This window comes from Trachurus japonicus, chromosome 8, assembly GCF_045865225.1.
Source record: "Trachurus japonicus isolate A0001 chromosome 8, Traja_1.0".
Taxonomy (NCBI): Eukaryota; Metazoa; Chordata; class Actinopteri; order Carangiformes; family Carangidae; genus Trachurus; species Trachurus japonicus.
The window spans coordinates 19,725,022-19,751,171 of NC_140914.1; the positions used below are offsets into that span (position 1 = coordinate 19,725,022).

Here is a 26,150-nt window from a genome sequence, read left to right on the forward strand (position 1 = left end):
CATTGGAAAAAGTCGCTTTTGATTAAAAAAAAAAAAAAGAGAGAGAGAGAGAGACCGCCGTGCCGTGTAGAAACAACAACAACAACAAAAAAAGTGTCACGTGTCATGATTTCCTGTATCTGGCCCTTCAAAATAAAAGCCCTATAGCCTTTCATATACAGTTCAGTCATATTGATTGACTTAATTTTGACAAGACAGGGCTCCAAATGTTTGTTTTTTTTCCTGACCAATGACCAATGAAATTTTGGTCGACCAGTGCTTGGTATACTATTTGGGGCCAGCCCTAATTTATATATTATATAAAATATAGAGATATTACTTAAATTACAATTTGAAAACTTTATTTAAAAAAAACAATAATCGGCCGATTAATCGGTTATCGGATTTTTTCCCCCCTAATAATCGGCATCGGCCCCAAAAAATCCATATCAGTCGGGCCCTAGTGATCACTGCTTGCACTATTTGCTAATTCTGCAACAGCGTTCAGCTGCTTTCAGCATTCACACGCATTTCCATCAGGAAATGCTTCTTTATCTAGTTATTACTGTTATATGCTGTTCATTTATCATTGGGGACTTCTATGTTTGGTCAATCCATAAATCCAACCAGTTGAAAAAGAAGTCTCTCTGCAGACAAACAGTCTGCATAGGAAGTGTCTCTGCTTCTGAGAAACAGGCTTTTTGGAAGAAAAGGGAAGAAGAGGAGGAAGAAGTGAAAGGGATATTGGAAAGTGAAACTATTGTGTCATGGTGCACAGCAGCACTGTGATGTGATGTCATGTGAAACCGTGTATAAAGAGGGAGATCCATGTACTGTGAAGCATCAGGAGCTCAGAGTGAATGAAGACACAGCAGTGAGAGCCAGAACCTGCCTACAGCTCCAACCATGAACTCAGCTGTCGTTGCCTTCCTCACCTGTCTGCTGGTCCTCTGTGCACAAGGTACTGTGAGAGTTTATTGTTGTGATTCCTTCATGACCATCCATTTAGTCTCAGGTTCTGTTGTCACTTGTTGCAACACAAGTCGTTTCCAGGTTTCAGTGTGTTTCAGCTGAAAATGTCTGCAGCTGTTGAACAATGGTGGCAATGGTACAACAACTTAAAAGCTGGATGTAATGTGAAAATTATTGCAGATAGTGATGAACTGTAATTAACAAGGTCCTGTCTCCTCCTCCCTTAGGACAACAAGTCAACACATCTCAGAGATGCCTGTGTTCAAAGGGTTTTGCCATGATCAACCCAAAGCTCATCCAGGGAGAGCCAGTCATACACCGTCCAAGCATCTTCTGTTCAAACACAGAGATTATGTGAGTAGCTGAGCTGAAATAAAGCACATCCACTGACGTGTTGTTCTTCAGCTTCTCTCTGACACGTCTCTCTCTTCTCTCTCAGTGTCAACCTCAGAGGAGTTGGAAAGAAATGTGTGAATCCAAACTCCCGACTTGGAAAATACATTCAGGAAAATATCAACAAGTAAGATGTCAACCCTCAGACACCATGACAAAGTGATGATGTTCAGGATCCCCAGCATCAAACACCACTGTGACTGGTCCAGGCTTCCACTGCTTTTCACTAACGCTGTCCTTTGTTGACTCAGGTCTGAGAAGAAAGGAGCTGTGACCATGACGACGGCCTCCAGTCAAACCAGTACTGTGAGCTCAACAAGAGTCCAGACCACATCCAAGCTGTAGGACTCTGCACTGTTTTCATCAGCGAAGCAGTTGTTCAGCATCACTACTTTGTCATGTTGATACAACAAGTGTCTCCATGTGTTCCTCACGTTTCATACTGACCAGAGGAGTTCAATGTGGCTTAGTGCTATTTTAATTTTAAAATAACAACTATAGCCTACGGTTGCCCCCTGTCAGTTTTTCCTTCATCAAGATATAGCCTATATTCACTGGCTTGATGGTGGAAAGACTATATTGTGGCTAAGAATTGTTCTCTCAAGAGGTTCCACCAGTCTGTGCTCTCTGTTCTCCTTCCTGAAGTTGTCCTCAGGTGTAGGCTATATAACAAGTAAATAATCTGTATTTAATGACCTTTTTTCAAGAAAATAAAAACCTCGACAAAAAAAAACAGTTGATGGACTTGTATCTTTTGTTTCTCCTCATTTTTCAGTAGAGTAGGCCTATTACACTTTCAAATTAATGACATGTTCATCCCTCTGTGGCCATCAATTTGCTAAATACCACCAGCTACTGGAAATTTAAAGATTTTAAGATGGCTGCCATTTGTGAAATTGAAAACGTGAAAAGATCAAAAAAACGTTCAACACAATATAATAATGTAACAATCAAACAAGGTCTTGACTGAACAAACTGACCTTATTTACAGTAATATCAACATCAACGTGGGTTCATATGCCAGGCTTCAGTAAACACAGATGAGGGTCATGGTAGCCAGTCCCTTCCAGTTCAGTGTGGTTCTTTTCAAGCCTGGAATCACAAAGAAAAGTTGCTTTTCTTTTCTTTTCTTTTCTTTTCTTTTTTTAAATTTCATTTATTTATTGAACAGGGACAGTAGGCTATAGTGCACATTAAAGCAGAAGTAAGCTGAATGTTTGTGTTAAGATAAGTCTTAAATAGTTATATTTTATCACCTTACATAGAGTGTTTGGTCTGAAACACGGGTCTGTCAGTCACTCTGCTCCGTTGTAAGCCGAGGAGAAAACGTCTTGTACACTTCCTTGTATCCTACAACCTTTATCCAATGAGGAGAGAGAACGGCATGAAGGGCTGTGTGTGCAGCCAAGGGATGTGCGTGAATGTGGTGACGTAGGGGCGAGGACCTTAGGCCCAATCCCATTTCACCCCTTGGCCCTACCACTTACCCCTACCCCTCCGTTTTGCGCGTTCACGTGTAGGGGTAGGGGTGTCCCAATCCCCGTTAGGACGGGAACTGCCCATTGGTCCGACCTCCCATTGGTTCGACCTCCCGTTACTCCGACAAAATACCCACTGGTCCGACCTCCCATTGGTTCGACCTCCCGTTACTCCGACAAAATCAACCACAAGTCGGACCAATAGGAGGTCGAACCAATGGGTGGTCCCGTTAGTTCGAACTGTCATCGCTACTTTGTGACAAGCTCTTCCATTGATAGGAGCATGCAGCTTTCTCTCTCTCTCTCTCTCTCTCTCTCTCTCTCTCTCTCTCTACGCACATCACACACATACACGCGCGGCCCAGAATATCACCATATTCAGTCAGAGAGCCAGATCATGTCAGATCGTGCACAACCATCATAAATGCTGATCAAGATGTGTAAACTGATAATCAAAGCCCCCCCTCCTAGAGTACAGAGTAGAAGAAATACACTTGTTTTTTCTCTCCCCCCCTCCGCTCGAGCACGGCTGAACCTGGCCGGCTTGAGCTCACTTCACGGGCGCGAGCCTGCTGCAGCCGCCGCTGCTGCTGACAGCAGACTGAGAGAGAGAGAGAAAAAAAAAGTAAATTTCGCTTTGGTTAGGTTCAGGCAATGAAGAAAGGAGTTGGTTAAGTTTAGTAAAAACACCAGGTCGAGGCTAGACAGGCTGGAAGCATAATGAGCGTTATATGTTATTAATATGAAGTGCTTGTTTTGCAGTTAATTATGCACATGATCCGTTTGATCCCAGAAAGGAAAAAAGGATCAATGCGCAGCCTCTGTTTCCTTTCTGATTGCGTCCGTCTGTCTGTTCAGAGTGGGAGAGAGAGACAGAGAACCCAATCCACCTGTCTGTAATGTAAGTTTGATTTGATATGAGTGTCAAGGTTTAATTACGGACACTAATGAGCGCGCAGCAGTGCGTAAAAGTCGTGCGTAATGACAGCTCCTCGGTGGTGAAACACAATAAACTGCACCTCTTCTTCCACGTGTGTCTTATTGGCAGGTGGAGCCTATATGAAATGCATAGTGAACGGTAAGAATGGAGAGTTTGACTAATAACTAGTCCAGTTCGAACTAATGAGGACCTCCCATTAGTTCGAACTCTCATTACTCCGATTGTCGGACCAATGGGAGTTCGAACCAATGGGAGGTCGGACTAATGGGAGGTCGGACTAATAGGAGGTCGGACCAGTGCCATGGACCCGTTAGGACAGAGGGGTAGGGGGAAGTGGTAGGGCTACATACCCCTCCAAACGGAGATTTTTCAGAGGCACACTCCAAACGGAGGGGTATGAAAAGTTTCCCATAATGCATCTTGCGGCAGCCGGCAGCAGTGGCTGTAAAACGAAAAGCTGTTTTATTTCTTGCTGTAGCGCTGTTATTACGTCACTTTCTTAAGTTTTAATATTTTTTCTTGCGAGAAAGTAACTGTTTAGGTCCCAAATGTGCGGTTAGTTTACCCAAATGACGACGGGTTAGAAGTTTGCTCCGACGATTTTTCGGAGAAGTGAAGCTCCAGGAGGAGCGGCTCCTCACAGAGGCAGCAGCCGGTCTGCAGAGCTGCTCGGCCGGCCAAATTACGTCCTCGTCCCGGTCCCGCCGGGAGAGAAGGCGGTCGTTAATTAACTTATCCGCGGGTTTTTAGAGGTTTACCACCAGCATGTTAAATTCTTTTTAGCATTTAAATGTTGGTCTAATTGATGAAATCTGACAATTGTGGCAGTAGCATTAGTTATTTGGTTGAAAAGTGAAGCTTCATGTATCAGACAGAGGAGCAGGCAGCTGCCTCTGGGCTCTGTGTAGCTACAGAAATCACCACATTTACATCAGTAAATAAATGTTTTACAATGAACCGATCAGTCTGCATTAAGTTTTATCTTATTTTATTAAGTTATATGGTAGCCTACACGCCTATTTGATTTCTGCCAAAAGCTCGCCGCATCAGCTTACGTAAAAGCCAGTGAGACTACGTGATGACGTATGTGACTGTTGAAGGGGTGTCCCAATTCGGAGGGGTTGACTTTCTACCCCTACCCCTTGTAGCTCCGTTTCAAGGGGCGAGGGGCAAGGGGTAGGGGAAGGGGTAGGGGTAAAAAAGAGAAATGGGATTGGGCCCAAGTGGTAGGGCCAAGGGGTGAAATGGGATTGGGCCCAATAGATCCATGACGAGGGCGGGGACTGCTAACTCCATCGGCTGACAAAAAGTTAGCCAAAACGACCGGATCGCTTACTTCTGCTTTAATTAAGATGTTAGATTCACTCAGAAAGCTCCTGCATCCTCTGAACCTTCTGATGGTGAAGTATGGAACATCTCAGACCTGACACCTGCAATTCTGACCCATTTGTACAATACACCATCACCTGTGTCCAGCAAGATGTTCACATGACATCTCACCTACCAACCCACTCCGCTACTCCTATGTCCAAGATAAGATCATTTGAGTTTGTTAGTTGTTATGTCAGCATTGAACCAAGTGTTCTGTACAGAGGGACATATGGGATAGACTGGTGCCTGTATAATATATTATACTAATAGGTGGCAGTGTGAGCTTTCATTTGACTGGGAAAACAAACAAACATGAAGCACACTTGATTCTGATTGCTGCCATTTAAATATCCAAGATGGCCGCCACCTCTGACAAGGAAATGCTTTGGCCCAATTCCATAAAGACCCAGGCCCTGAACCCTCACTGACTGAACTGACGTCACTGATCCCCCTCTCAGGACCAGAACCAGGACCACAGGAGCCGGAAACATATCAGAACTGGGACAAGGGCCATAACCAGGATGGCATCAGAACCAGGACCATGACCAGAACCAAGGTTCACCAGAACCAGAACCGAGACCATATCAAAACCAGGAAATGGACCACACCCGGTTCAGTAGTGGAACTGGAACCAAGACCAACAACGGAACTGGAACTGGGACCAGAATTGGGACCAGGACCAGAACCATCAGAGCTGGGACCTTACTAGAACAGGAACCAGTAGCAGAAGCAGGACCACCAGAACCAGAACCATATCGGAATTGTGACAAGGACCAGAATCAAGACCGTACGGGAACTGGGACCAGGACAAAAAGCTGCAACCGAAACTATGGCCAGAACCGGGACTAGGACCAAAACGGGGACCAGAACCGGGACTAGAGTCAGGGCCAAGACCAGCACCAGAACAGGGACTTGGAGTGGAACCGTTCAGACTCCTGGGTTTGACTTCACATTGCTATGAACTGTGGGTAATTTCCTTGTAGTCAGTATCAACACTGACTTCTGGTGAGGGAGCATAAAGAATAGGGGTGCACCGAATGGCATTTTTTGGCCGAAGCCGAATACCGAATAAAATCAAAACGCTTGGCCGAATAATACCGAATACCGAAAGTGGTTATAAAGTTTTTAAATAAAATATTTTTTAAACTTAATTTTCAAAGAAAGTAAATGTTTATTGACTATTCTGACAGTTTTTGAATATTCCAGTTGCCGTTGCTCATCAAAAAAGCACAAGTTATATAAAGTGTTTCATTTAGGCCTATTGTGAGTGCTGAAAGATCTATGCAAGTACATTCCAAAAAAAACCCTCTTTTCAAACAGTGGTTCCTAACCTTTCTTGGTCAGATTTTTTTTTTTTAATTCATCAATTAGGCTACTAGACATTTCAGGCGACCTCATTTGAATTTCAGGTGATCCCACGTGGGGTCCCGACCCCAAGGTTGGGAAACACTGTTTTAAAGACGTCGGCCACGGACGGAGTGGGCGACATGCTGGGACGAGGAACTTTCGTTTTAACTGCTGCAGCCGTCTCTCCCTCTGGTACTCAGCATGCTGTTCAGGGTGTTTGGTTTTTAAATGATTCATTAAAAGGCGCTCACACACTCACACACTTCACGTGAACGGGTCTCAGTGAGTCTGTAAGGGATCACAATGTTTTGTATAGGTTTATCCACAAATCTTCTGTAAGAACGATCTCAAATCATACAACTGAACAATGTGTGAGAGGAAATATATGGTACGAGTCCCAGACTGTGCACGTGACAGAGTACTAATCTGTGAAAACAGATCAGCAGCAGAAATTAAGATCTTTTCATGTTTCCTTTGGCACAAATGGCAGCCATCTTAAAACCTTCAGATTTCAAGTATCTGATGGTTTTTATCAAATTGAGTCATTTTCACATTTGAAATATTTGTGTAATAGTCTATATTGAAATATGAGGAGAAACAAAAGACACAAGTCCATTTTATTTTTGATGTTTTTATTTTCTTAGAAAAGTTATTAAATATAGGTGATTTACGTGCTTTATACACCTGAAGACAACTTCAGTAGAGAGAACAGAAAGCATAGACTGGTCAATATGAAACATGATGAACACATAGAGACACTTGTTGTATCAACATGACAAAGTAGTGATGCTGAACAACTGCTTCGCTGATGAAAACAGTGCAGAGTCCTACAGCTTGGATGTGGTCTGGACTCTTGTTGAGCTCACAGTACTGGTTTGACTGGAGGCCGTCGTCAAGGTCACAGCTCCTTTCTTCTCAGACCTGAGTCAACAAAGGACAGCGTTAGTGAAAAGCAGTGGAAGCCTGGACCAGTCACAGTGGTGTTTGATGCTGGACATCCTGAACATCATCACTTTGTCATGGTGTCTGAGGGTTGACATCTTACTTGTTGATATTTTCCTGAATGTATTTTCCAAGTCGGGAGTTTGGATTCACACATTTCTTTCCAACTCCTCTGAGGTTGACACTGAGAGAGAAGAGAGAGACGTGTCAGAGAGAAGCTGAAGAACAACACGTCAGTGGATGTGCTTTATTTCAGCTCAGCTACTCACATAATCTCTGTGTTTGAACAGAAGATGCTTGGACGGTGTATGACTGGCTCTCCCTGGATGAGCTTTGGGTTGATCATGGCGAAACCCTTTGAACACATGCATCTCTGAGATGTGTTGACTTGTTGTCCTGAAGGAGGAGGAGACAGGACCTTGTTAATTACAGTTCATCACTATGTGCAACAATTTTCACATTACATCCAGCTTTTAAGTTGTTGTACCATTGCCACCATTGTTCAACAGCTGCAGACATTTTCAGCTGAAACACACTGAAACCTGGAACGACTTGTGTTGCAACAAGTGACAACAGAATCTGAGACTAAATGGATCATGGTCATGAAGGAATCACAACAATAAACTCTCACAGTACCTTGTGCACAGAGGACCAGCAGACAGGTGAGGAAGGCAACGACAGCTGAGTTCATGGTTGGAGCTGTAGGCAGGTTCTGGCTCTCACTGCTGTGTCTTCATTCACTCTGAGCTCCTGATGCTTCACAGTACATGGATCTCCCTCTTTATACACGGTTTCACATGACATCACATCACAGTGCTGCTGTGCACCATGACACAATAGTTTCACTTTCCAATATCCCTTTCACTTCTTCCTCCTCTTCTCCCCTTTTCTTCCAAAAAGCCTGTTTCTCAGAAGCAGAGACACTTCCTATGCAGACTGTTTGTCTGCAGAGAGACTTCTTTTTCAACTGGTTGGATTTATGGATTGACCAAACATAGAAGTCCCCAATGATAAATGAACAGCATATAACAATAATAATGAAATAAAAAATAACAGTTAATTTATTTTATATGTTACTGCAATACTTTTACAGCTGCTCAACGACACTTAAAAGTTCCATACACATAATCACACATCAATAGCTAATTTAAAAAGGTGTGTTTTGAGCTGGGATTTGAAGGTTGGGAGGTGTGTGCAGTCTCTGATGGATTTGGGGAGTGAGTTCCAGGTGGAGAGGGCAGCGACAGAAAAGGCTCTGCAGGTTCCCAGGTTTGGTGCTTGGTCTGTGCAGGTACAGAGAGGAGATTTCCTTCAGATGAGTGCGCTGCAGGAGTGGGGATGGTGGAGCAGGTCTGTGAAGGGGGCCTGGTTGTTAAGTGCTTTGTGTGAGGAGGAGGATTTGAAATTGTACTGTGTGTGGTGTGGATGTGGAGCCAGTGCAGGTTTTGGAGGACGGGGTGGTGTGGTCTTGTGTTGAAGTTTATTGAGGAATTTGGTTTATGATCCATAGAGGGTGCTATTGCAGTAGTCTCATCTGGATGTGATGCATGCATGATGCAAGGCAAGTTTATTTGTATAGCTCATATTTGTATCTCATCTTTACAAACAAAAAGCACTTACACTGTTAATCACGTTCACCCATTCCAACCAGCACTTTCCCTACACACTGTCCTACCATAAACACACATTTACACACCACTGATTGACAATTTTGGTTTCAGTCCAATCATAACTCTGACACAATAAAAAAAAAAACTCAAAATTATTAAAGCAGCGTCATTGCAGACATGTAAGACACACAGTCAAACAGTAACATTGGTTATAACGCACAAAGTCATAGACTAATCATAATGTAACTCACATGTCTAAAGGGATGAAATTAGTTGTTAATCTTTATATCAAACTGGTCAATTGTTAACCTCACTGTGACATCATATTTTGCAATATCACCATTGGCTTTTATATTCAATGCTGTAACACAGGAAGGACAGACTTCTTTGGCTCATGGAGGATAAAACCAGGAAGTGGTCATTTTTGTTTACTCTGCTTTAACTTCTGTCATGCAGTGCATAGTCTTTCCATTTTAAACTACATAATTAGCCTGTGGGACTTTCTAAGAAATGGGATATGAAATGGAAACAACTTTTCAAAATTACCTTGAAAGAGCTCATCATATTTCAGAAATAATTCATATTTACACTCTTGAATACTGTTTGCTGCTGATTTATAAAGGATAAAATATCGAGCAATTTTATTTGTTTAGATTTAAACAAGTACAACTAAATTAGGGTAACCATTACTCCATCCTCAGATACAGCAATGAAGTCATATTGTGGAGTATACAGACATACGAAAGCTACTGGCCTGAAAAGATGGAAAAAGGTCAATATCTTATTCATTAAAACAAAATGACAAATCTCAGCCTTCAGTTTGTTTGTATGGATATCATTATCTCTCTTCTGAGCCACCTTCCGGTCAGATAACTTTAAAGGGATAGTCCAACCTTTTTGGCAAATTCACCTATTTCCATAATCCCTATAGTCATAGGGGTAAGTTTATTACCTGTAATTATCGGTGCATGTTGTTTGAGATCCCCGAGGCAGAGACGTGAGCTGCTCAGCGAACATAATAGAGGTGAACGGTACATTGTCCCCTGTACTGTCCTTCACAACTCTTTAAATACACAATCCAACAACTCCAAAACGCTCTTGTTGACAAGTTGTGACCTGCACATTCATCACGCTATGAAATAATCATGTAACATTACAACAGTAAATTATGTAACATTACAACACATGAAGCAAATACTCTGAACTACTTGCCCTTTTGAAATCACTCCGCCCAGCAGCCATGTCTGGAATGTATTCTGGCAATGCATTTGCCTCAATAACAACTCAATCTCGTAATGTTTCATTATTATTTCATAGCACCTTAAGGATGACATGAGGGGCTGCACCATCTACCTGAACTCCATGATTCAGTCTTATGCTCCCTCTGTGTTCCAAGGAATGTTGAGTGGTATCACCATCCCTGTGCACACTCATGTGTGTCTCCATCCTCTGCAGAGACCACCTGCTCTCCTAACACTGTTCTGTGACCTGTTGTTTAAACATCTAGATTCCTGACTATTAACACAAATCAGATGTGTTTTTTTTTATTTTAAAGTCTTTTTTAATCTTGCTGAGATCAGCTGTCTTTGATATGTATGAAATTCTGGTTCCTTTACCAAAATGACCAATGTTTGACTGTGTCTATGTCTGTCCTCATGTTACTTTTAGAGTTTTTTCAGGTTTTTTTTAATTTATCTTTTTAGATTAATATTATGCAGGGCTATGATTGGACTGAAAATTTAATTGTCTTATCACTGGTGGGTGAATATGTGTGTATGGTAGGACAGTGTGTTGGGAAAAGTGCTGCATAAATGTGTGTTGAATGGTATTAGTAGTGTGCTTTCTGTAGTTGTTCAGACAAGGCAAGTTGCTATATATGCCGTCCATTTACCATTTGGGACTTCTATATTAGGCCCATCCATGAATCCAACCAGTTGAATGTCAAGTTTTTCTCTTTGCAGCTATGAGAAGTTTGAAGTAGATTTGATTATTGACACAAATTGAACCTGCCGTGTCTGGGACGATGAGTGTAATCACACCTTTCACAGATTTAAACATTAAGTTTCAACATTGCAACATTAGAAAGTGACACCAAAATAAAGGGGCTTTACAACTCATTGAATGCACTCTAGTGTGGAAAGTGTATGGAGAAATTGCTTTTCTCCATCAGACTAGACTGTGTTTTTGGTGTGCAAGTACATTGATGATGAATTACATGCATTCCCTCTTCATTTAGACATAATTACAAAGACGCGGTTCTGCAGACAAACTGGGCCAAACAGTCTGCATAAGAATGCTTCTGGGAAACAGGCTTTTTGGAAGAAATGGGAAGAAGAGGAGGAAGTGAAAGGGGATATTGGAAAGTGAAACTTATATCGTGTAGGGAGGGAGATCCATGTGCTGTGAAGCATCAGGAGCTCAGAGTGAATGAAGACACAGCAGTGAGAGCCAGAACCTGTCTACAGCTCCAACCATGAACTCACCTGTCTGCTGGTCTTCTGTGCACAAGGTAGGCTACTGTGAGAGTTTATTGTTGTGATTCCTTCATGACCATGATCCTTTTAGTCTCAGGTTCTGTTGTCACTTGTTGCAACACAAGTAGTTTCCAGGTTACAATGTGTTTCAGCTGAAAATGTCTTAAAAGCTGGATGTAATGTGAAATTATTGCAGATAGTTTTGAACTGTAACAAGGTCCCGTCTCCTCCTCCCACAGGACAAGACAACACATCTCAGAGATGCAAATATAGCCTACTGGTGGCTAGAAAAGTTTTCTTGCAGGCCACATAAAATTGTATTGCGGGACAGATCTGGTCCCCAGGTCTTTGACATGAGTTTGACATGTGTGACTAGGCTATTTGTAGCCTACTTGTAGCTACAATCATTGTAGGCTAGTGGCCTATAGTCAATTGAATGTAAAAAGGGTAGACAGTTAGCCTATATTAAGTATTTAGTAATTAGACATTAAAGAAAACCTCTGTCATGCATAGGAATAGCACACATTTGGTTCAGGCAACAATAGGCTACCAGTTTGTCAGGGGTGACTGGTTTTGAATCAATTCAGGGCTGCCCTCTTGTGGTTGTAATTGCTTACAATTAGAAACAATTATTTCCGTTTTAGATAGATAGGGTGGATTCGCCTAATGTGGGACACTGCCTAATGTGGGACACTTAAGCTTAAATGGGTGTAGGTCTTCCTATAGCAAAAGAAAGTTAATGTAAATGTGGTCTCACACAAGCTGTGATATTGCATTATCAAAATCACATGACATCTCAAATGTCCAATCATAGGTTTAGGAGGGACAGCCTTCAAACCGGAGGCACCCTGTGTGAAGACCACCAAAATGCTAGGTACTTAGGGTTTGGACAAAAATAATGTTAAGGCCATAATTTATTAAAAAAAACAAAATTATTGCAATTTTTTGTCAAAATGTGTTTATAATATGTTGATGCATTAAAATATATCTTAATATGGTGTAACCATTCTCAATATTTAGGATTTTGATCAACATTTCTACTGTCCCACTTTAGGAAACATGCTTTCCTAAAGCGGGACAGGTGGTTGTTCCTAATGTGGGACAGGGCTTTTCCAGGTAAAACTAATAGGTTGAACAATAACAATGGTTGTTTACATGGCTTTATTGTTATAATGCATTGTTTTGAATATTTTACAACAAAAGAAAATTATATATATTAACTGGAAGTGGTCATAATACTGTTAAAGGAGTAAATGGCTCTGAATTTTTTTCTTTCTTGTCTCTAAATCTTGTCTTTTTTGATAATGTTCATGAAAAATGTTGTGTTTAGAAGTAATCAAAGGATAGCACATTACTGATTAATTAAATGGAATGTATTTCAGATCACAGTGGCAAAAAAGAGTAAGGCAATGAGACAAAATCAGGGAAAGAAAACATGGGAAAAGAAAGAAAAATAATCAAGCAAGAGAACTCAACCAGTGGAAAAAAGACAGGATGAGGGGAGACATTAGTGAATATAGGGAGATCACTGAGGATGATGGTGTCCCACAATTGAAGTTGTTGACCACGGCTGGGAATGACCCTAAGTCCACTCTCTAGCGCAGGGTCAAAGGTCACATCCACCACACAATTGGTAGAAAACCATTAATACTATAGAAGATGAAGCAGAACTAGGACAATAAGTGATATTATTGAACACTGATTTGCAATCTAGCATTTATCATGTAAATCAAGATGACTTTTAAACAGACTTTTTAGTGTCCCACATTAGGAGCATGACTGTCCCACATTAGGGAACGGAAATTGCCGCAAAAAACTTTGCAATAAGAGTTGAAATATGTATGGTATTTCTTTTAGGAGTGTGATATCAGAATTTTCTCTTTGGATTCCATTAGATCACAACCTAAGGATTTCAGAATGGTACAGGATGTAGATTGAAAGTGTTTGCTTCATATCACAATATACACCAGAAGTCTAAATTGCAAAAAATGTCCCACATTAGGCGAATTCACCCTAGATAGATAGATAGATAGATAGATAGATAGATAGATAGATAGATAGATAGATAGATAGAGACAAGAGTGTCAGATAGAGAGAGAGAGGGGCGGTGAATGTTTCAAAAATAATGGCGCGAAATAGAAACTCATTAAAGAGAATCCTGTGATATTCCCTTTACTGTGATATTAATCAAGTTAAGTGCTCTTTTAGTAAATAAAATAAATAAATTACAATGGACTAGTATACCGTGGTCAGACCTCTTTTTTTTTTTTTTTTTATATGGGTCAGACTAGCTTGAAAGCTATGTGAACACAAGTCCCCTTGGATCTAAACAAAGAGACGTGCTGGAGGCGGGCTGCTAGGAACCAACGTCATTCCAGTATCAGTTTCTTACCGACTGTATAAACTGCCGGAACAAGCATAGTGGAGTGTGCGAACCGGTAAATCTAAAGTGAGTCTAATATTGTTTTACTCTTAAAAATGCACGTCTGTACAAACCCATATTGCGTGTCTCGTCATTTCCACAGCAATGTACCGTGACTGAATGGATACGTGTAAAGTCGTTATTTCTAATATCAGTAAAGGAGCCGTTCACTTGTTCACTTCTGCTAAACGAGTAGCTGCTGTTTGTTTTAGCCTCGAGAGCTAAAGGTAACGGAACAAACTGCCTCAAATAAAAACAACGTTCACTGGGAGAAATTGCGTTTACTGTTGTAACGTTATTTTAACGTCCATTGATCTCATAAAACAGGGTTTCTCTATTCTCAGCTCACACAGTGTGCCGCCGGAATTGACTAAATGCACTTTGTAATGCTGGTTGTTAGCTCGCACAGTGTATCTGATAAACATAGATACTTATCAATTAGTTAAGTTGCATTCCGGGTTAAGCTAACTGTTAATGTAACTGTTTTTCAGTAGTGCATCCAACTAGCCCTGAGCAGCTGTTGATGTGCTGACTTTATCAAGCTAAGACGCACAATCATGACTTCTCTGGTAAGTTTGGCTTCTTTTTTTGTTTGTTTGTTAACGACTCTCAGAAGAGACAAATTCAAACTTTTTTCCTGTTTACGTAACCACGTAGTCGCATTGTCCTGATACATGTAGACACAATTCACGACTATTATTATTGTTGACGTTGTAGTTGTTGTTTAACTTTACCTCAGCCAATCAATATAACAGTCCTGATCCTATGAAGTTTGATTGGCGGCTGCATATCCTTGAAAGTTGTCTACATGCTGACACAGGTTTGTCTTGCAGGGGAGCAGCAGTTCCTCAGCCACAGAGTACACTGTGCGGGTTCCCAAGTGAGTAATGTGGACTGACAATCAAATACAGCCTATATAAAAATGTGTTGGGACAAACCCCATTACATGTCACGGCTTTGATGTATTAAAGATGAGACGGAAAAGCTAGAAGGATCGGCTTCCCAAGTATTTAGTATCTGTAGGATGAGTTCTAAAAACTATAGGTGCAAACTTGAATGTTATTGTTTGTCCGCATTAAACTATTCCTACTCTGCAACCCCTTTCTGTCCCACAGAAACACCAGCAAGAAGTACAATATCATGGCTTTCAATGCAGGAGACAGAGTCAGCTGTTCAACATGGACACAGGTGAGCCCCTCTTGCCAAAGGATTGGCCACCGTAGGCGCAGCTGCAGCACTGAGAGAAATATGCCAATTGTGAAAACTGGAAAAATGTTCAAGTTTGACATGAACAACTAAAGTTTGCAATCATCTGATCAGTTTGTTTGGATGTCTTCACAACTCCCTCTGTCGTCCTCTCCAGGCTCGTATGGAAAGAGACATGAGTGCTCGGCGGATATATGGCGAGGAAGAGTCACAGGAAGGTGCCGCAGGAAGCGAGTTTGGGAAAAAGCAGCGTGAGGAAGCGCGGCGGAAGAAGTTTGGTATTGTGACACGTGAATTCAAAGTGGAGGACCAGCCCTGGATTCTCAAGGTCAATGGCAAGGCCGGCAAGAAGTGAGTAGACAACGTCTTTATATTCTGGTCATTAGACCCAGAAGTATTTAGCATAGCTGCATATAGATCACGCCTGCGAGTGAACAGTTAATCTTGATGAGTGAAGCCAAATGCGAAACGCGTCGTTCACTCAATAAATTTCAGTAATATCAGTGTGTAGTGGTTTATTTTGATTTTTCACCTAAGATGTTCCTGTGGCCACCCAACACTGATTTTCATTTTGGCTGTGCATAGGGATTTTTTCCATGTCTTTATAATGTAACAGAAACTAGTATGTTTTTTGTTATTGTGAGTTATTGTTGACAAAGTTTTACATCAGTATAGCTGGATGGATATGTAAATCTGTTTGAAACATACATTCACTCCCTCCTTCTGTCTTTGCATTTGTTTGCATCAGGTTCAGAGGTCTGAAGAAGGGCGGTGTTACAGAAAATGCGTCCTACTACATCTTTACACAGTGTCCCGATGGAGCTTTCGAGGCCTTTCCTGTCCATGGCTGGTACAACTTCACACCCCTGGCCAAGCACCGAACGCTCACTGCTGAGGAGGCTGAGGAGGAGTGGGGCAGGTGGGTGAGGGCGGCCGGCCGGCTGGCTGTTTGTAGAGGGACAGTTCATTCCAGTCGTGTAGGTCTGTTAAAAATCGCTGAGACATCCCCATGTTTTTACAGGAGGAACAAGGTGGTGAATCACTTCAGCATCATGCTTCAGAGGCGTCTGCGGGAGCAGGAGCGTGGCGAGGATGATGAAGATGAGGCAGATAAATCAGGGAAGAAGAAAAAGAAAGGCGGTAGTGGCAGAGGAGGCGACCTGCGCATTCACGACCTGGACGATGACCTGGAGATGAGCAGTGACGACAGTGACAGCAGCGGAGGGGAAGGTAAAGGACAAAGAAACTATGTGGGCCTGAAGATATCTTTTTTTATATTTTTATTTGCACAAAATTAAAAGAATACAACATAAAACATGATAGGTAACAATAGGAGAGTGCAGGGAGAGGCAAAAAGCCACAATGGGCTTATTTTTAAGCCTCCACCTTATGAAAAAATTTATAAAAAAAAAAAAGACTGACAACAATAATATATATATAAAAAAACAGAAAATATAAGTGTGTGTGTGGATGTGTGTACTGTACATGTGTCCATTAGTAACTCATGAGCAATAACAATAATAGTGCGAATAATAATCAGTATTAAAATACCAACATAGACAATACATTACAAAACAGCAGTTAAATGATCTTTTAAACATTTTTTAAAACATTTCACAGAAGAACATTTTTTTGCTAAATGGGAGAAACTGTTCATAACTTAGTACCTCTAAATTTAATTGTGATTTGACCTCTGGTAGTGAGGAGTTTAGGGAGATGAAGATTTGCTGATTGGCGTGTTGAGTAAGAATGAACCTTTGAAATAGATAACCACAACCATGCAGTGCTCACCTGTCCACACTGTTGTCATGTGATATGTACTTATTTCATTTTCTTTCATCAATCGCTCGGGCATCTCTCTTTTCAATGAGCAGATGGAGAGAGCAAGGCAAAAGCAAAGAAAGACGCGGGTAAAGGAAAAGCAAAGAAGAAAAAGAAAAAGAGTAACGATCATGAGGCGTTGGAGGACAGCGATGACGGTGACTACGAAGGTCTAGAGGTGGATTACATGTCAGATGAAAGCAGGTCAGTACCAGCGCGTTGTGACACGCAAACTCCTCTTTGTGGATGCTGTAAGTGACGTTTTGTTTGGCTGTGTTTCCTCATTGATTACTGTGTAATATTCTATATACAGCTCAGATGAAGAGCCAGAAAAGGGGAAACCCAGCAAAGGAGAGGATCTCCCGAAAGGTAAGACTGTCTGTGGTTTAACATCTCCGATTTTTCCCTGTTAAAAAGGTTTCCGGGAGTTTTTCCTCAGTTGATGTGAGGGTCTAAGGACAGAGGATGTTGTTGTGATGCCATGTAAACCCCTCTGAGGCAAACTGTTTGCAAAAATGGGCTATACAAATAAAATTGCCTTGCCTTGCCATTACTGATCTATTATTTATTAAGCTTATGTCGTAGGTTTGTGTAATACATACAATGAAACGTCTTTCTCAATGTCGGTCCTTCATAGGTATCGATGAGGCATCTGAAAGTGAGGAAGAGAGCGAGGAGGAGAAACAGAACGAAGAGGAAACAAAGGAGGAGGAAGAAGAGGAGGAAGGAAAGAAAACCCCGGTCCAAGCGGAAAAGAAGAAGAAAAAAGGTGTGACACACATGGAGACAGATGGCAATAACACACACACATAAAAATGTGTTCAAGAGCAGTCCAAAAAAACATATTGACTTGTAAATGATAGTCCTCTCTGCTTGAATGAACATTGTATTGGTTTGTGTGTCACAGACAGCAGTGGAGAGTCGGACAGCTCAGACGACAGCGACATCGAGGGAGAGACGGCGTCTGCTTTGTTCATGGTAGTTAGTGTGTGTGTGGTTGAGTAAATGGGTAATTAGTGTATTTTGCTCAGGTTGTTCATTAGTATCAATTTGTTGTTGTGTCATTACATGATATGTGGTTTTCAAATGACTTTATGACAACTGTAGAAGAATTGATGTGTTCAGTCACTGTGCAGCTTATTATAGAGTTAATTAAGTTGCTGATTGATTTTAGAGGTTTGTGTGTGTGTGTGTGAATGGTTCTGAGTTTACATGTGCATGGTCATCTCCCTCCATCACGTTCTAATCAAACGTCGTCTCTCCCCGGGTCTCAGAAGAAGCGCACTCCTCCTAAACGTGGCGGTGGGCGTGGCTCTGCGGGCAGCTCCCGGACGGGCAGTCGTCCTGGGACGCCATCCATAGACTCTGCCACCACCTCAAACACACTCCGTGCTGCCGCTAGCAAACTAGAGCAAGGTGTGTGTGCATATACCCCCATACAAATTTATATTTTAAACAATAAACAAGACAGGATGGCCTCATGTTACACTTAAAGAAGTCAGCATCAAGAAATACCACCCCACTTTGTTTTTTCATCCCAACTACATCTCCATCCCTCACAGGTAAGAGACAGCCTCAGGGTCCTGCCACTGATTCACCAGCTGCCAAAAGGCTGAAGATGGAGCCCAACAGTCAGAGCCCTGCTCCTTCTGGGAAGAGCACGCCACAGCCTCCATCAGGAAAGTCCACCCCCAGCTCCAGGTACTATGTTTCTTTATGTCTATGTTCATAATACGCAATTTTATAACAACAATGATAATATCAATCTTTATTGTCCACAATGTGGAAATTTGTCTTCGTGAATTTGTCTCCTGCTTCACAAATTATCACAATAAAAACATAATAAATAAACAACACATCATTCAAATACATATCACAATAATGAACAGTGATTATCATGGTTCCCGTCTGAATAGCGTTCATGAATTTAGTAGAGTTATTGCATTTGGTACAATAGACATTCTATGAATGGTCTTGGTTGCTGCTGCTGCAGCAGAAGCTCTATAGCGTCTTCCTGTGGACAGTTTTATAAATTCATTTGCCAGGGGGTGACTGGGGTCAGCCCAGATTCTCTGTGCTTTCTGTTTGACTTTCATATTATAAATTTATTCCAGTTGTCTCTGCTTTTTCCCTATCATTTTACTTGCCATTTTTGTAATTTTTGCCAGTTTGGTTCTATTTTTTAACCCCTGGGTGACCATATCATAAGTCAAGACAACTTTAATAGGGATTTGATACACCAGCTCCAAAATATTCTTGCCCACATCAAATGAATTCAGTTTCCTAATAAGATACACATGCTACATTGCCTGTTTAAAAATAAATTCAGTGTTGCAACCCAAAGTAAAATCAAAAAAATGCTCCCAAATATTTAAACTCCTGCACTGCTTCAACATGCTGATCATTAATCACTGCAGGTGGAAGATCTTCACTGATTTTCTGGTGATTTACAGTAACCAGCACCTCAGTCTTAGCTGCATTGATGTAGAGGTAGCTGTCCTTAGACCAGCCAGTGAGCCCTGCAATGTGGTTGAAATAAGTTGACTGGCTGACTGTATCCCTCAGCTTAATGACATGAGACCCAGTAACACCATATCATCAGCATATTTATTTATTTTACAGTTGATAAAGCATTTCGTTGGTGTACAGAGAAAACATTTATATCCTTTTGAGATTATTGCTAAATGTGTCACAGTTGACAAAGCTGTAAGTCTTAAAAGAAATAGGGTGTTTGTTAACAGGGTAAAAGCTGTGTTTTCTTTCCTATTCGTCTTGGCCCACAGTGATGTGCAGCTTACTGAGGAGGCGGTCCGGCGCTACCTGATCCGTAAACCCATGACCACCAAAGACCTGCTGAAGAAGTTTCAGACCAAGCGGACAGGTTTGAGCAGTGAGCAGACCGTCAACGTGCTGGCTCAGATCCTGAAGCGCCTCAACCCAGAGCGCAAAAATGTGAACGACAAAATGCATTTCTACCTCACTGAATAACATAACATAGGTGAGGGAGGGGAGCAGGGGGTATAGACGGAAGGACTAACGATGAACCTCTTTAGGTGATGTTTTGGTGTTCTCTGCAACTGTGACCTCTGGAAGAGAGGTTGTATCTTTTTCATAAACATCTTGTGTTGTGACTTAGCACAGGATCACGGTGTTAAAACAGTGTTCACAGGTGGAATTTATTCTGCAAGTGTAAGTGCAAGTATTTTGTGAAGCTTCTTGAATTTGTTTTTCATAATCTGAAATCTCACATTAAACGACATACTGTGTTAATGTTGACTGACAAACATCTCAGTCTCCTTATGATTCCTCTCTTGCTGAAAGCATTCACACTACTTATTCAAATATTTATTAGTCATGCCAAAGGGCATGTTATTTAGCATTGGGATGACCCGGGCAACTTGTTTATCAAACACGCGACTCGTTTGGGATCAGTGTGCTTTTATTTTTCTCTTCACAAATTTTTCACGACTGAATGAATGGGAGGAAGAAAAATGACTGCACTTTTTCAAACGTCTCCTGCTCTGGCATACCTTCACAGAGAGACTCAATTTAAACTTTTAAAATGTAGATGCAAGCCTTGTCTGTTGATGTAGTGTAGGTATGTATGTAGACTATGTGACCTTTCATTAAGCGAAGAGACCTGTTCAGGGTGGTGGAGCAGGTTTGTGCCGAGTTTCACTTGCATACCAGACACACCTACGCTCTGGTCCAGTGGCCAGACCCCCCTAATATCCTATTTTTCTCTAATATTTATATTTGAACAAAAAATGTATATTTGTTAAATATTCAACTTTTTCTAAATCATATCTTTTTATTACAAATGAATTGAGCAAATGTCCTAATCCCCTGAAACCTGGTCCCATTTGAAAAGTAACCTAAATTTTAAATTGGTCAAAAGACTTTCAGCTATTAAAGTTGCACCCAACACTTTGACATCTTCTACCACTTGAAATACCACCGGTCAAGTTTTATGCTCTTTTCAAACATGTTTTTGAGTTTATAATAGGTGTGTACTGGGTCTAAATATTGCCTGAAAATCTGGTACTGTAAGTCCCAACAGCAAAAAGGCGTGTACCGGATGCACTACTGCAGCATAAGGGGAGGCACTAGTGTGCTTGCTAATATACGTTTAACACTGAACCATGCCTCATGACAGGTAGCCATCATGCCCATCACTTGCTAATAGGTGACATGATCAGATGAGATGAGTGAGGACCTATATTGTTCCTGAGTGTAGCTGTGCCTGGTATTAAGGATGTTTACTTAGAGATACTAAACACACTTTTATCACAAGTTTTAAACTTAATAGTTACGTGTCATCTTTAATCTGAAAAAACAAGTTAAAAGCCGAGAGACAGGAGCGGCTATTTGTCGCTTTGCATCAAAAGGCAGAGACATGACAACAAATCCATTCATAAAACACACCTATAAAACGTGGTCTGAATTACATAAAAAGGCCCAAAGTAGTCAACCCTTTTATTACCTTACTCCCTTCCATGCAAACCCTCTAAAGTCTTAAGAGATGGCATCACCCAAGTATGGTTCACAAAGGGCATTAAGACATTTGGGGACCTATGCAAAGATGGGGTCTTAGATTCACGCAGATCTTATGGCTAAATACAGCCTTGATAAGTGAGACTTCCAAATTCCTGCAACACAGATATTCTAACAGTAAAGGGTATAGACTTCTACCCATCATAAAACAACCTTTAGATAATATACCAAGGAGCAAAAAAATATTCATGCGGTTATACCTCATATGTACACACTGGCATTAACAATCTGTGGAAAAAAGAGGGGATTAAGGTTAGGGAAAAGTGGGAGGCTGACTTATTTCATAACTTTGAAGATGCTGATTGGACCGAATTATGTGAAAAGGCTGCTTTTCTTATAATAGTAAACACGTCTTAACCCAATACGATGCAATACGTAGAATCTATCACACCCCAGAAAGACGACATGATATAAACCAGACAATCTGAAATAAATATTCCACCTGAACCAAGGTTAACTCTACTAGGGGACACATCGACGCTGCCTGTAAGAGGCAACAAAATCAGATTGATAATAATAGCTTTGACAAAATAGCCAATAAATGCATAGCTCTTAAATGGCAGAATGAACACCCACCTCCACCCTCTCTTTGGCTAAGTGAACTGACCTCTTATATCCCCAATGAGAAAATAATGAATAATGATGATCTAGCTGTACTTTAGTAAGTGTGTTACTTAAATATTTTTCTTTAATACAGAAAAAAATCCAATAAAGAGAATGTTAAAAAAAAACAAATAACAATGCAAGGCTGATGGCGTGTCACTGGTGCATCTGGGTTGATTGGCAAAGCCACTGAACATGTTGTGCAACAGGAAGGTGGGAAACGTGAGGGAGAAGAATGGATCTTCCTCTCCTATAAGGATGCAAATTTTGTAAGTTGCTTCTTTTGTTACAGTTTGTCTGTAAAATGTATTCAAAGCACCAGAGGCTACAGCACCAGAGAGCTGATTTTCATGTCTTGCAACATTGTCTTGCATTCTTGCACCTTGTGCTTACTATACAGAAATTGGTAGTAGTGTTTCCTTTATCCCCCAAACTATTAATTGTTGTTAAATTGTATGTTTTTTTTTTCAATTTCCATCCTAAGTGGAAATAAATGCAGTTATAACTGCACTAAAAATTTAACAAGGCTATTGGGCAGACCAGGGCTGTGTTTGGGAAGTATCGTCCCACCCACGTCACCAGCCTAATAGCTGCCTGTTAGACAGGAGCGGCCACTTTTCTCTGTGCATTAAAATGCAGAGACTTGCTATAGGAGGAGTCACAAAGTGATGGGGTATAAAACCGTGTACAGAAGAAGCAATGCAGGCATTAGATACTTCTATATTATTGTCAGCGGGGAGTCCTTATTAATACTTGTGCAAATATAATACATATTTTTGTATTGTATCCTCCCTCAGTTCTCTAAAAACAAAACTTTTCAGTAAAGGATGGCCTCAGAAAATGATGCAAAGCCAATGCGTGTCCTGGTCACTGGTGGAGCTGGGTTGATCGGCAAAGCCATTGAACATGTAGTGCAACAGGAGGGTGGGAAACGTGAGGGAGAAGAATGGATCTTCCTCACCTCTAAGGATGCAGATCTTTTGTAAGTTGATTTTCATGTCTTGCAACATGTCTTGCACTCTTGCAATGTTGTGCTTACTATACAAAAATTGGTGGAAGTGTTTCCTTTATGCCCCAAACTATTAATTGTTGTTAAATTGTATCTGTGTTTTTCCCCAATTTCCATCCTAAGTGGAAATAAATGCAGTTATAACAGTGCACTATAATATTAACAGAGATGTAGAGCAGACCAGGGCTGTGTTCGAGAAGTATCGTCCCACCCATGTCATCAACCTGGCTGCCAAAATCGGAGGACTCTATGAACACATGAGGGAGAACTTGAACTTTTTGGTGAGATAATTCTTTCACACGTGACAAAACATAATAAACTATTATAGTTTATAGTAGGAAAGTGTATTTTATCCTTATCGTAGAATTGAAGTCTACTGAAAATGTCTACATGGTCAACTTTAATGGCCAGTCAGTGACTCTCTTACATCTTAACAGAGGAGCAACCTCAAGATCAATGACAACGTCCTACAAACGGCCCATGAGATGGGGGTCAACAAGGTTGTGTCTTGCCTGTCCACATGTATCTTCCCTGACAAAACTACGTACCCCATTGATGAGACCATGGTAAGTCAGTAATTATATGGGCAAGCATATAATTATAAAGGCTTTGTCTTCCTGTACACTAAGAAAAATAACAATATCCAGAGGTGTGGACCTAAGTCACATGACTTGGACTTGAGTCACAAATTTGACAACTTCAGACTTGACTTGAAAAAATCAAGAATGACTTGGAATCGACTTTAACTTGAGCACCGATTACTTGTGACGTCACTTGGACTTAATCCTTTAGACTAGGAAAGACAGTTCACAGTTCAGGCAGTGGCACACAGCCTCATAGATAGATAGATAGAACAGGTGAGGACATACTATAGTGTGCTCAGGGTGGTGGAAGAGGTCTGTTTCAAGTTTCACTCAGAACCAAAAAAAAATTACTTCATGAATCCCCAAAGTGATGTTCATTGTCCTCAGGTACAGGACAGGGTGGTACTACAGGTCTGTTTCAAGTTTCACAACAAAAATGCCTTAAGGGAGCCCTAAGGCCATTTTTGTAAATTTTTGTCATTTTTCTATTTTGATTTGGTGATCATTATCAGCTTATGGCATGAATTTTAATGGCAGTTTGAATACATGATGATGCCACTTGTTTTATTTAAAAAACAACATAAAAAATGAGATTTTTAAAAAAATATAATGAATAATGTGTGTGTGTGTGTGTGTGTGTGTCACCTTAGGCGAAGGGTGTTGTCTAACTTTGTCTTGTCATTCCTCATTCTCCAAGATCCACAATGGGCCACCTCATGAAACCAACTTTGGGTACGCACAGGCTAAGAGGATACTTGATATTCAGAACAGGTATGCAGCTTACCTAAACAAAGGCCTGGGATACATTGTTACTGTGATTGCACGTGTAAAAAAGGAGTCAGCTGCCCATAGCAGTTTAAAGCTACATGTCTTATGTCTGTGTGTTGACAGGGCCTACTTTGAGCGGTATGGACATCGTTACACGTCAGTCATCCCAACCAATGTGTTTGGCCCCCATGACAATTTCAACATCGATAATGGCCATGTGCTGTCAGTGCTCATTCACAAGACCTACAAAGCCATGAGTGAGTAATTCTCACCTTCTAATCCATCTCAACTCACACACAGACAAGACAAAAAATGAATAATGGACAACAAGGTAATGGTATGATTTATCCTTTGTCACTCACAGAGGAAGGGACTCCTGTGACTGTGTGTGGCACTGGAACTCCCAAAAGACAGTTCACCTACTCTCTGGTAAAGTATCTGTGTTTTACAGTTTTACAATATGTGTACATTGTACAAACACTCCTAGACCAAACAAGTCTACACTGTCTAATTCCTGCGGTTGTGTTTATTCTCAGGACGTTGGCCGTTTAGTTATTTGGGCCCTCAGAGAATATGACGAGATAGACCCCATCATCGTCTCTGGTGAGTGCAGTGCTCTGCTAACCCTTATGTACAATTTTCTTCTGTGATACACCAAAGGCGATGCAGGAACTTAGTTATTGCCTTAAAAGTATAGAGGTTTAACAAAGTCTGTGCACTGTTCATTCCTTCATTTTTCACTGTTAATTTCATTTCAGTGGGGGAAGAGAGTGAAACTTCAATCAAGGACACTATGGACTTGATAGCAGAGGCTATGGATTTCAAAGGCGAAATACAGGTATCATTCATTCCCCAATGGTCATATACTACACCTGTCCCTATGATACAGTATATGGACTGAGTTTGACACAGTATTTACTTTTAGATCAAAATTAACTGTTCTTATTTTCTATTTTAAGAGATTCTTTGATATATTTTCTGCAATAAAGAACAGCATCGTATTTCTTTAGCAGCTACCAACAGGCTCTGTAATAACCATTATAACCATTGTTTCTCTTTGGCAACTCTTCTCAGTTCGACACCTCCATGTCTGATGGCCAGGTGAGGAAGACGGCTAGTACGGCCAAACTAAGACGCTATCTTCCTGACTTTACCTACACCCCCCTCAAAGAAGGTGAGAGTTCATTATACTCATTATATCCATTGTATTAGTATTATTGTATGTTTCCTCAGCTGAGTGAAGGTAACCTGTTTTTGTCTGTTCTCCTAGCCGTAAAGATGACCTGTGACTGGTTTGTGAACAACTATGACACTGCCCGGACATGAAGTAACCAAATACTGAGCTGACTATTGATCACCGTGGGAATCAGATTATCCTGTGTTACTTGTACATATTTTGTAATGTACTAAAGCCTCTTTTCCTATTTCACTGAGATTATTTAGAAAGAGTCTGAGAAACAAGGACCACAACATTATTACAGAATAACAATTCAAAAAGGATTTTATAATCCCAAATAGTCCCATCATAAATCCTCTCTACCTCATACAAATAAGTAACATTATAAAACAAAGCACAAACAAATGGATGTCAACTAAACATTATATCTTTAAAAGTGGATGTGTTGTGCATCTACATGGTATGTCTTGATTTGTTTATTATCATTGGTTTATAGTTTT

General features: G+C 40.9%; 4 protein-coding genes across 5 annotated transcripts; 3 read left to right on the forward strand and 1 right to left on the reverse strand.

Moving 5' to 3' along the window:
* Window positions 1-833: 833 nt before the first annotated feature.
* Window positions 834-1,952, forward strand: LOC146983105 (C-X-C motif chemokine 11-1-like). The gene is made up of 4 exons (XM_085785422.1): window positions 834-940; window positions 1,179-1,305; window positions 1,391-1,471; window positions 1,596-1,952. The coding sequence occupies exons 1-4, from the start codon at window positions 886-888 to the stop codon at window positions 1,687-1,689; spliced, it is 357 nt and encodes a 118-aa protein (XP_085641548.1). The 5' UTR covers window positions 834-885; the 3' UTR covers window positions 1,690-1,952.
* Window positions 1,953-7,136: 5,184 nt separating this feature from the next.
* LOC146983106 (C-X-C motif chemokine 11-1-like) lies at window positions 7,137-8,165 on the reverse strand. The gene is made up of 4 exons (XM_085785423.1): window positions 8,059-8,165; window positions 7,692-7,818; window positions 7,526-7,606; window positions 7,137-7,401 (listed from the first exon to the last, which is right to left on the reverse strand). Exons 1-4 carry the CDS (start codon window positions 8,111-8,113, stop codon window positions 7,308-7,310), a joined length of 357 nt encoding a protein of 118 aa, XP_085641549.1. The 5' UTR covers window positions 8,114-8,165; the 3' UTR covers window positions 7,137-7,307.
* A 5,754-nt stretch (window positions 8,166-13,919) lies between these two features.
* On the forward strand, window positions 13,920-20,241 carry gtf2f1 (general transcription factor IIF, polypeptide 1). Of its 2 annotated transcripts, XM_085784512.1 has the most exons (14): window positions 13,920-13,944; window positions 14,420-14,497; window positions 14,762-14,808; window positions 15,044-15,116; window positions 15,292-15,485; window positions 15,883-16,053; window positions 16,156-16,364; window positions 17,009-17,159; window positions 17,269-17,324; window positions 17,593-17,724; window positions 17,863-17,936; window positions 18,230-18,371; window positions 18,518-18,656; window positions 19,739-20,241. In XM_085784512.1, the coding sequence occupies exons 2-14, from the start codon at window positions 14,486-14,488 to the stop codon at window positions 19,941-19,943; spliced, it is 1,605 nt and encodes a 534-aa protein (XP_085640638.1). In that variant the 5' UTR covers window positions 13,920-13,944; window positions 14,420-14,485; the 3' UTR covers window positions 19,944-20,241. The 2 variants fall into 2 exon arrangements, with proteins under 2 accessions (XP_085640638.1, XP_085640639.1); XM_085784513.1 differs by lacking the exon at window positions 13,920-13,944 and having other exon boundaries at window positions 17,863-17,933.
* A 2,531-nt stretch (window positions 20,242-22,772) lies between these two features.
* Window positions 22,773-25,980, forward strand: LOC146983108 (GDP-L-fucose synthase-like). The gene is made up of 10 exons (XM_085784514.1): window positions 22,773-23,094; window positions 23,288-23,402; window positions 23,559-23,687; window positions 24,403-24,476; window positions 24,597-24,730; window positions 24,838-24,902; window positions 25,010-25,076; window positions 25,232-25,311; window positions 25,548-25,647; window positions 25,744-25,980. The coding sequence occupies exons 1-10, from the start codon at window positions 22,940-22,942 to the stop codon at window positions 25,797-25,799; spliced, it is 975 nt and encodes a 324-aa protein (XP_085640640.1). The 5' UTR covers window positions 22,773-22,939; the 3' UTR covers window positions 25,800-25,980.
* Window positions 25,981-26,150: the final 170 nt, after the last annotated feature.

Bases quoted from the DNA above. Each gene is read 5' to 3' on its own strand.
- gtf2f1 (XM_085784512.1), top strand. The intron at 14,809-15,043 runs GTGAGTAATGTG...TCTGTCCCACAG, and splicing joins TACACTGTGCGGGTTCCCAA to AAACACCAGCAAGAAGTACA. The intron at 18,372-18,517 runs GTGTGTGTGCAT...CATCCCTCACAG, and splicing joins CGCTAGCAAACTAGAGCAAG to GTAAGAGACAGCCTCAGGGT.
- LOC146983106 (XM_085785423.1), bottom strand. From the start codon at position 8,113: ATGAACTCAGCTGTCGTTGCCTTCCTCACCTGTCTGCTGGTCCTCTGT. The intron at 7,819-8,058 runs GTACTGTGAGAG...CTCCTCCTTCAG, and splicing joins GCTGGTCCTCTGTGCACAAG to GACAACAAGTCAACACATCT. The intron at 7,402-7,525 runs GTAAGATGTCAA...TTGTTGACTCAG, and splicing joins ATTCAGGAAAATATCAACAA to GTCTGAGAAGAAAGGAGCTG.
- LOC146983105 (XM_085785422.1), top strand. From the start codon at position 886: ATGAACTCAGCTGTCGTTGCCTTCCTCACCTGTCTGCTGGTCCTCTGT. The intron at 941-1,178 runs GTACTGTGAGAG...CTCCTCCCTTAG, and splicing joins GCTGGTCCTCTGTGCACAAG to GACAACAAGTCAACACATCT. The intron at 1,472-1,595 runs GTAAGATGTCAA...TTGTTGACTCAG, and splicing joins ATTCAGGAAAATATCAACAA to GTCTGAGAAGAAAGGAGCTG.
- LOC146983108 (XM_085784514.1), top strand. From the start codon at position 22,940: ATGGCCTCAGAAAATGATGCAAAGCCAATGCGTGTCCTGGTCACTGGT. The intron at 23,095-23,287 runs GTAAGTTGATTT...TAATATTAACAG, and splicing joins TCTAAGGATGCAGATCTTTT to AGATGTAGAGCAGACCAGGG. The intron at 24,731-24,837 runs GTGAGTAATTCT...TGTCACTCACAG, and splicing joins CAAGACCTACAAAGCCATGA to AGGAAGGGACTCCTGTGACT.